The following is a 10,264-nucleotide window of genomic DNA, read 5'->3' as shown; positions in this document are numbered from 1 at the left end:
GTATTTTAATGCTTTAAAAAATGCGTTATTAAAGCTTTGAAGTAGATGCTATTTTTAAAGCTTTAAGAATAATTACCACTATGGCCCTCCTTACGCTCTGACCAGTATTCTTGGTCAGTCTTCTGTGTGTTAACTAGACACTGGGTGTGCAGACACCCTGTGTCAAAAACTTTCATTCTGTCATGTCTCACAGCCCATCGCTGCGTGCAGGTTTCGCTGTATTAACATAATATGATCCTATCTGTTCTGTTCCAATACAAGTATAAATATGCTGTATCATTTATAAGCCACAAATGGTTGCCGTTTTTATCAAAATCTATGGCTTGGCACGCATCTGGTGTCTTTGGAATAGTGTTCCAGTGAGGAAGGACTATAATACAGTATGTCGGCCTAGGGACACGCTGGCTACATGCACAGTGAGGAGTGACTATCATACAGTATGTCGGCCTAGGGACACGCTGGCTACATGTACAGTGAGGAGGGACTATAATACAGTATGTCGGCCTAGTGACACGCTGGGTACATAAACAGTGAGGAGGGACTATAATACAGTATGTCGGCCTAGTGACACGCTGGGTACATGCACAGTGAGGAGGGACTATAATACAGTATGTCAGCCTAGTGACACGCTGGGTACATGCACAGTGAGGAGGGACTATAATACAGTATGTCGGCCTCGTGATATGCTGGCTACATGGAGAGTGAGGAGTGACTATAGCACAGTATGTCGGCCTAGTGACACGCTGGCTACATGCACAGTGAGGAGTGACTATCATACAGTATGTCGGCCTAGGGACACGCTGGCTACACAGACAGTGAGGTGGGACTATAATACAGTATGTCGGCCTAGGGACACGCTGGCTACATGAACAGTGAGGAGGGACTATAACACAGTATGTTGGCCTAGTGACACGCTGGCTACATGCACAGTGAGGAGTGACTATCATACAGTATGTCGCCCTAGGGACACGCTGGCTAGATGGACAGTGAGGTGGGACTATAATACAGTATGTCGGCCTAGTGACACGCTGGCTACATGGACAGTGAGGAGGGACTATAATACAGTATGTCGGCCTAGTGACACGCTGGCTACATGGACAGTGAGGTGGGACTATCATACAGTATGTCGGCCTAGTGATACGCTGGCTACACGGACAGTGAGGAGGGGCTATAACACAGTATGTCGGCCTAGTGACACGCTGGCTACACGGACAGTGAGGAGGGACTATCATACAGTACGTCGGCCTAGGGACACGCTTACCACATGGTCAGTGAGGAGGGACTATAATACAGTATGTCGGCCTAGGGACACGCTGGCTACATGGACAGTGAGGAGGGACTATAATACAGTATGTCGGCCTAGGGACACGCTGGCTACACAGACAGTGAGGAGGGACTATCATACAGTATGTCAGCCTAGGGACACACTGGCTACATGCACAGTGAGGGACTATCATACAGTATGTCGGCCTAGGGACAAGCTGGCTACATGCACAGTGAGGACTATCATACAGTATGTCGGCCTAGGGACACGCTGGCTACATGGACAGTGAGGAGGGACTATAATACAGTATGTCGGCCTAGTGACACGCTGGCTACATGCACAGTGAGGAGGGACTATAATACAGTATGTCGGCCTAGGGACACGCTGGCTCCACAGACAGTGAGGAGGGACTATCATACAGTATGTCAGCCTAGGGACACGCTGGCTACATGCACAGTGAGGGACTATCATACAGTATGTCGGCCTAGGGACACGCTGGCTACATGCACAGTGAGGGACTATCATACAGTATGTCGGCCTAGGGACACGCTGGCTACATGGACAGTGAGGAGGGACTATAATACAGTATGTCGGCCTAGTGACACGCTGGCTACATGGACAGTGAGGAGGGACTATAATACAGTATGTCGGCCTAGGGACACGCTGGCTACACAGACAGTGAGGAGGGACTATCATACAGTATGTCGGCCTAGGGACACACTGGCTACATGCACAGTGAGGGACTATAATACAGTATGTCGGCCTAGTGATACGCTGGCTAGATGGACAGTGAGGAGGGACTATCAAACAGTATGTCGGCCTAGTGACATGCTGGCTACACGGAGAGTGAGGAGGGGCTATAACACAGTATGTCGGCCTAGGGACACGCTGGCTACACAGACAGTGAGGTGGGACTATCATACAGTATGTCAGCCTAGGGACACGCTGGCTACATGCACAGTGAGGAGTGACTATCATACAGTATGTCGGCCTAGGGACACGCTGACTACATGGACAGTGAGGAGGGACTATCATACAGTACGTCAGCCTAGTGACACGCTGGCTACATGCACAGTGAGGGACTATCATACAGTATGTCGGCCTAGTGACACGCTGGCTACATGGACAGTGAGGAGGGACTATAATACAGTATGTCGGCCTAGGGACACGCTGGCTACACAGACAGTGAGGAGGGACTATCATACAGTGTGTCGGCCTAGGGACAGGCTGGCTACATGCACAGTGAGGAGGGACTATCATACAGTATGTCGGTCTAGGGACTATAATACAGTAGGTTGGCCTAGGGGCACGCTTGCTACATGGGAGACATGAATTTCCTCCGAAAGATCATAAGTCATTCAGTTCATGTAAGATTCATGTACATAAACACACGCATCAATACAAAGATAAATTTCAACACTTTTAATAAAAGATAGTGTACAAAAAATATTTCAGCTGCTGAGGAATGCCAGCTTCAGCCAATCAACTGTCAGGACGAGTACAAAAACTATCTGGTTGCTTTCCTGAACTATGACTGCTGTCATCTGTCCCCGTCAGATTCTTTTGACGCCTTTGTGAACACAATCTTCTCTCGATACTTCAGCCCATAGGGTTCGTGTCGCCTGAGCAATGGTTCTGTGGGGTCAGTTTCTGCCGGGTCATCATAAATCGTGGAGATTATCACGTCTTTATGGGCTCTTCGCTTTTTGCCTGCGTAACGCACCAGTTTCTCACCACGGTACCTGAAAGTTTTACAATTAATGTGAAAATAAACCAACTTCAGATATAATTGATGGATAGATAGCTGTTTAATGCTGTTGATTTATTTGATTGGAGATTTACTCCAGAAGAATATTTCACTCGAGCTGGATTCACAGTGACCGCATTGGTAAAAGGCTTCTCGGTCATTGCACCGTGCTGTAAAGCTTACCCCCTCGGCCATGGAGACCCCTGGGTGATTGCACCATGCCAGCAAGCTTACCCCCTGGGCCACGGAGACCCCTGGGTCATTGCACCATGCCGGCAAGCTTACCCCCTGGGCCATGGAGACCCCTGGGTCATTGCACCATGCCAGCAAGCTTACCCCCTGGGCCACGGAGACCCCTGGGTCATTGCACCATGCCAGCAAGCTTACCCCCTCGGCCATGGAGACCCCTGGGTGATTGCACCGTGCTGTAAAGCTTACCCCCTCGGCCACAGAGAACCCTGGGTCATTGCACCATGCCGGCAAGCTTACCCCCTGGGCCATGGAGACCCCTGGGCATTGCACCATGCTGTCAAGCTTACCCCCTCAGCCACGGAGACCCCTGGGTCATTGCACCATGCCAGCAAGCTTACCCCATCGGCCATGGAAACCCTTCCTCAAGAATTTTTAACTGACTGCTGTCAGGTTTGTGGGTGGAGCCAACTGTTGTGCAATCACACTTCGTAAGATACCTAACAAACCTCTTAACTTATAGCCACAGCTGAAAAATATATCAACTAATTAATTAAGTAATTAAATAACTAATTTGCATATGCATAACAGCAAAATGGAAATCAACAATAGGTCTTACTCCCCACACTCCCACCCCCTGCCCCTCTCGTTACATGTACTGTAATGTAAATGGGATAAAGTTATGAAGAAAACATGTACAAACAGAAGACCCATATAGATGCAATTCTATTATAAAAACCTGAAAGGCCTTTATGTAACTAAATCATTTATTTGTTGGAATTGCTCATCTCATCTCTGAACTTTGACCTTACAACTGAGACCTATGAAGTTTGAAATTTTGCAATCCTCTTGAACCTCTAAACTTTGACCTTTGACTGTCATCTTTCAAGTTTGAAATTTTGCAATCCTTTTGCTCATCTCATCAGGCCTCTAATCTTTTGCACTGTGACCTTTTAAGTTTGAAATTTTGCAAATTCTTGGTCATCTCATCTGACCTCTGAACTTCCTTTTTTGCGCTTAGACATGTCACCTTTACCTTTTTCACCTTTAAACATTTGAACCTTGACACTTACCCGAATCCCTTCCTGTCTTTTGGGTTTTGCCCCTCATTCTCCAAAGCCTCAGCCATCCCTGTGATAGTGGAACCCAATCCTTCCCCATCCTTCCATCCTTGTTTGGTTAAAATCCTGCGGCCAAAGCCTTTTGTGTGAAGCTCGAATCGACCTATCCCTGCTGTCTGAGAGTCGGTCGCTTCAGTGCCGTTCCTTCGCCTCTGCTCCTGTCTCATCCTCACAAAGTCTCGCGAGTCCATGTCCCCACCTGTTGGGTCGTAATACACACTCATGTCTACATCCCAGTCATCAGCCGTCTTCTCATCAAAGTCTGTTAAAAGCAAAGCAAGACACAATAGTATAGTAAAACCGTTCTGACAAACTTGGATATTGATGTCTGTCTGTTTGTATGTATGTATGTATGATTGGAGTTTTATGTTGACTTTCACAATTTTATATGATACATAATGTCATGCCATATGACGATGAGGAGTCAACAGGTGTGTGTACATATACTGTGTCTTCTTGTGGCACGGCCAGTCCATGCCACCAAAGCGCTGCCGCCACTAAAGTATCATGCCAAAGACACCCCACATGAAATCCCACTCACATTATACTGACACCGAGCCAACCAGTCCTGTTTCCTTGCTCTAACATCTCAGTGCTGAGCACCAAGCCAGGAAGCAACAAGTACCGATTTTGAAAAGTCTTTTGTATGACCCGGTCCGGGTTTGATCTGGGTCTCCAGACAGTGCATGTATGTGTTACTCTCTCCTATGTAATATGTTCATAATTTCCTGTATCCTGACAGTTAATGACCAAACTTAGTTTACGGAAAAGAATAAAGGCCTACTTTGTTTTTATCACCAAGTTATATATTCGCTCATAATGACATTCATGGTGATGTTTCACTCAAATACCACTCTGAAGATTGACTACCTAGAATTTTTTGCATGTGATGGTAGCCAGTTTTAAGGGTGGACGTAACCACAGCACTGGTTTTGACGAATCCAATGACCTCTTTCAAATTAATGACAATCTTTCCCATGTGTGACGAATGGACTTGCACACATCTTTCCAACGTGTGACGTATGGACTTGCACACACTAAGTATTTGGGGCCTTCCTCAAGACTACATGTATGTCTTCTATAAGATGCAGTCCGGATTTTAGGGATGAGGAAACAAAACTGCCTCAAGTAAGTTTATGGTACAGATTTTCCCATGCAGATTGATCAGGGTCACATCTGGAGCCATTTTAGCTCCTGAAAACGGTTGGGCTCCCACACAATTGGGTGGATAAACTAATCAAGCTGTATTAAGAAGTAAATTGAACAAAAACATGATGGTTTACCATTAAAAAGTTTAGCTTTCATTCAAATTTCTTTCACTCACAGGCTTATACGCCTTTCAGAAAGCATCATTTTGGGTTGCACTTCATAACATTTTTTTGCGCAGTCACAATGTCACCTTTAAAGTTTATGATTAAAACCTTCAATTTTTTTCCAGATATGGCCCTGTCTATAAATCAACTGCGATTCCTATGAAGTCATGGGATTTGCCATGTTGGCGATATCTAAAACACAGTGCCATGTTGCCTGTACCCTAGGCTTCCATGGCTAAAAGGCAAAACAGGGTTCTGGTAATGCCTGTGAATAGGGATACATTCTCGGTTTATATCTCGATTCTTGTCAAGGTCATCGGATCTTGTCAAGGTCATCATTATAATGAGCCAGAAATATGAAACATTTTGACCCCCGGGCCACACAGTGAAAGCTTTGTTCCTTGGGCAGTATTACCTCCTTCTTTAGCATCCCAGTACTGTGCGTCCGTGTAGAAGACCAACCCACTACCACCCTTCTCCCATTTTAATTCTATTTCCTCCTCAAACAATCGCTCCTTATTCCTCTCCTGATTGGTTGGATCATCATACAGTGCCTCATGACGCTCCCATTCCTCGCAGGAATCATTATCCTACAAGCAAAGAATGAAAACATTTATTTATTTATTTGACTGGGGTTTAATGCTATAATGAAGAATTTTTCACTTATACCTGTATACAAGTAGGATGCCAGGAGAAAACTACCACCAGGATGAAAGGAGTAAACTATATCCAGGATGCCAGGAGAAAACTACAACCAGGGTACCAGGAGAAAACTACAACCAGGATGAAAGGATTAAACTACATCCAGGATGCCAGGAGAAAACTAAAAACAGGATGCTAGGAGAAAATTACCACCAGGATGAAAGGAGTAAACTATATCCAGGATGCCAGGAGAAAACTACAACCAGGGTACCAGGAGAAAACTACAACCAGGATGCCAAGAGAAAACTACTACCAGGATGCCAGGATACACATTTTGGCAACATATCTAACATACCAAATATCCTGACTTTCAGTTAGCCGAAACGGCCAGAACTAGATTCAAACTCGTGGTCACACATTGCTCAAAGGTCTAATAGGGGCCTCCGTGGCTCAGTCAGTTAAAGTGCTAGCGCAGCGTAATGACCCAGGAGTCTCTCACCAATGCGGTCACTGTGAGTTCAAGTCCTGCTCATGCTGGCTTCCTCTCCGGCCATACGTGAGAAGGTCTGTCAGCAACCTGCGGATGGTCGTGGGTTTCCCCCGGGCTCTGCCCGGTTTCCACCCACCATAATGCTGGCCGCCGTCGTGTAAGTGAAATATTCTTGAGTACGGCGTAAAACACCAATCAAAAAAAAAAAAAAAAAAAAAATCAAAGGTCTAATAGTTGCAGCAATCCAGTACTTTAACCATCTGAGCCACTCAGCTCCCTTCAGACATTTATGAAGACAAATTATGTCATTAATACAGGTAAGGGAGACTGGCCTCTTACCTATTTTTCTTTTTACATCGAAGACAGAAACAATACTTTGTAAATACTTTGCCAAATCTGCCTTATTTTAAGAGACATATATGATTTTAAGGAAAAACTACACAATGACAATCGAATATTCCATTACACTAGAGGGTATTAATTACTATCATAACTGAAACAACATTGTCATGTAATTAGTTAGCAGCTTTTTGACACACAGGACAGAAATATCACTAAAGCACACCCAGGGGAGATAATCTATCAAATGAAGAGGATGAAGGGAGATAGTCCTGTTCCAGAACCTGACATGGATTTGCACAGTATTCTAATTGCCAATCCAAACATGCCAGAATCAACAAATTGTAAATTATACCAGACTCTGAAAGCCTTTTCTGATCTGATCACAAACATTTTTATGAATTTCTTTCCTTGCAAAAACAGTTGCTATAAGCTGTAGTTATTATAAATACTTAAGGTAATACCTAATCAAGGCTAGTTTCAAAAAATGTCTCTGATTTTTCTCAGACTACAAAAGTGGAAGTTTAACTTTTGAATACATGCAGCTGGTACAGGCTTTTTCTGACTGTGACTTCAATATTATGAAGTAACTATCAGTATTGAAGTACCAATCACTTTAATATACATGTACAAAAGAAATACAGGATGCCTAAAAAATAAGTTTATGCCTGTGTCTAACTAGTAAAAGTGTTCATCTAGTATTTACATGAAGGAATTCCTTTACTCTCAGATTCACACAAAACACATGAAGAAAAAGTAGTGTAACAAATATGAAAATTAAACAAGGCACCTCCTCAGATTGATCGCCTTTCTCTCTGTCAATCATCTTCTCTTCAATCCTTTCTGACATCATCTGCTTTCGCTTTTCCTTTTCAGTTCTTTTTCCTTTTGAGGCAGATTTTCCTGACGTGTCTCCATGGAAGAGTGTTTCTTCTTCCAGGGCATTTACAGTTACCGTCCCTTCACTGTGAATTTCTTTCCCATCGGCTGTCTTTACAACAGTGTCTTCACCTTCTTCTGAAAAATCTGCCTCCTCCACCAGCTCACCACCATAATTAAATGGAACACTCCCATATTTTTTGTTAGTTCTTGTTTTGGGGAAGGAGAGTCCAAGTTTCTTGATCACAGCAGGGGGTAATCTGCACTGTCTTATAAACTCTAAAAACACCAATGTGGGAGTACCGACATTCCCGTTTGGCATGATATCAGGTGGATGAAGTTCAGCTAGTTTGTGTAAATCTTCTGCCGTGAATTCTTCTCTCTCTGCCGGGATCTTTCTCTGCTCGTGTCGAGTCTTGTACACCTGCGTCTGTTTATCTGAAACACAGGAACATATAGGGCTTGATGACCACTTTTGTCACAATACTGTGGGGTTTCACTCTGCATTTTTCACAAATATAATGTTTCATTTATTCATTTACTTATTTGATTGGAGTTTTATGCCATACTTAAGAATATTTCACTTATACAATGACAGCCTGCATTATGGTGGGAGGAAACCAGGGGAAACCCATGACTATCCGCAGGTTGCAGGCAGACCTCCCCATGTGTGATGTAATGCTTGATGCAACATTTATACTACCACTGACAACATTTCAATCTGCCTATTATTTCCAGCAAGATGAAATTGAAAAAAATCAAAGTGTAGATATCATAAGATACCAAGTCTACAGAATTCACTTCCACAGCATTGTCTGAATGCCATGGAGTTTAACACAAAACTCATGGCGACATATTTATGTCCAACTTGATGCTTTGCTGACGTTCATAATATAAGTAAGCCTATGCATTGTAGATTGTTCTGTTGTGTTACATATTATTATTAAGTTCTGGTTATTTTCCAGCATACTTCTGAATATCGTTTATTGTTGTTGATTTCCCCACACAATTCCCATGTTATCTTAGATCTCAACATCTACTTACCAATGATACAGGACAATAATGTGCCTGGATGTGCATAGTTTCAAATATAAACTTTAAAGCATTTGTGAAGCTGACTGGATTGTTTCTGTCATGTGGTAGAGGATATGACATAGTTGCAAATATGTAAGAAGCAGATTTTTGCACAATTTCTTCAAAGAAAAGCAATGCCTGCGTCCACAACCGTCACTGATAGTTTTACACTGTATTTATGCACTAGCCGCTCAGATAAATCCAACAGACATGCAAGTTGGCCTTATCAGGTTATCTCCTGTCTAATACTGAATATTTTCACCCTTTTTTAATGTCAGACCCTTTTGCACAGCAAAGATGTTAGACATGGTACCAGATTAAAACACAAAATACAAGAGCTCTAGCAAAATATCCTTAGACAGATCTGACTGTCTTTCACATTGTAACTCTTGATCGTAGTGAATCAGAGTAACACGTTTGCAACTGGTTAGTTCATTGAAAAAATCCGCTTCTTGATCATCACTAAGTCAACATAACAGCTCCCAAATTTAATACTTTCACATTAAAATTCCACAAGGCCTATAAATACTTACCTTTACTGGAACCCCAACGTCCCGAATGCGACCCAGAATCCGTCAAATCTGACACTTTTATTTTGAAATGATGCACAGGCTAGCGATGGATTCTCCTTTCTTATCAAGCCAATGCTTCTTGTGGTACATCTGGATAAGTTCCTTTAGTTTTGACTCTTTCAATTGCACTACGCAGCACGTTGTTTTCTTCGCTTTCTTTCGTGACTTAGTATCATCTTGTTCAAGTTTTTGCGACCAGGGTGATGTTGTTGTTGTATCATATGTCGCGTTTTCATCTTTTCTGCGCTCGGGCCTATGTCGGAAATGAAAACAATGAAAGCCTTTACCTTCGATGAACTGAGAGAAATAATTTCTCAAGTCCGAGGAATGATAATCAGGCGGTATGTTACCTATCACTGCGTAAACAAGTTCTTCGCTCGACTCCGCACTACCCGCCATCTTTAGTTCGGGGAAACCCCCAACGTCTGTCAACCGTCGGAATTCCGGACCAGTCTCATTTGTTCAGAGGGGTGACATTATGGCGGTAAATGAGGTTTTTTTCTCTTATCTTGTCAAGGGCTTATCTCAACTCAGCCTTGATACACCGTTTCAAATTACAGCAAAAATATCCATTGCGTGCCCGAGAAGAAAACAAACTGATATAAACGCTCATTTTATTGCCAGCTACCCGCGA

General features: G+C 43.4%; 1 protein-coding gene across 1 annotated transcript; it reads right to left on the bottom strand.

The window, feature by feature from the left end:
- Nucleotides 1-2,671: 2,671 nt before the first annotated feature.
- On the bottom strand, nucleotides 2,672-10,063 carry LOC135476722 (G patch domain-containing protein 3-like). Its single transcript, XM_064756840.1, is given in 6 exon segments — nucleotides 2,672-3,006; nucleotides 4,274-4,583; nucleotides 6,050-6,224; nucleotides 7,896-8,414; nucleotides 8,768-8,784; nucleotides 9,645-10,063. Coding segments are annotated over 6 exon segments (1,608 nt in total). The 5' UTR covers nucleotides 10,030-10,063; the 3' UTR covers nucleotides 2,672-2,804.
- Between the last annotated feature and the right edge of the window lie 201 nt (nucleotides 10,064-10,264).

Source organism: Liolophura sinensis, chromosome 10, assembly GCF_032854445.1.
Source record: "Liolophura sinensis isolate JHLJ2023 chromosome 10, CUHK_Ljap_v2, whole genome shotgun sequence".
NCBI classification, from domain to species: Eukaryota; Metazoa; Mollusca; class Polyplacophora; order Chitonida; family Chitonidae; genus Liolophura; species Liolophura sinensis.
Note: the sequence above shows the minus strand (reverse complement) of the source record. Positions and strands in the feature narration are given on the sequence as shown.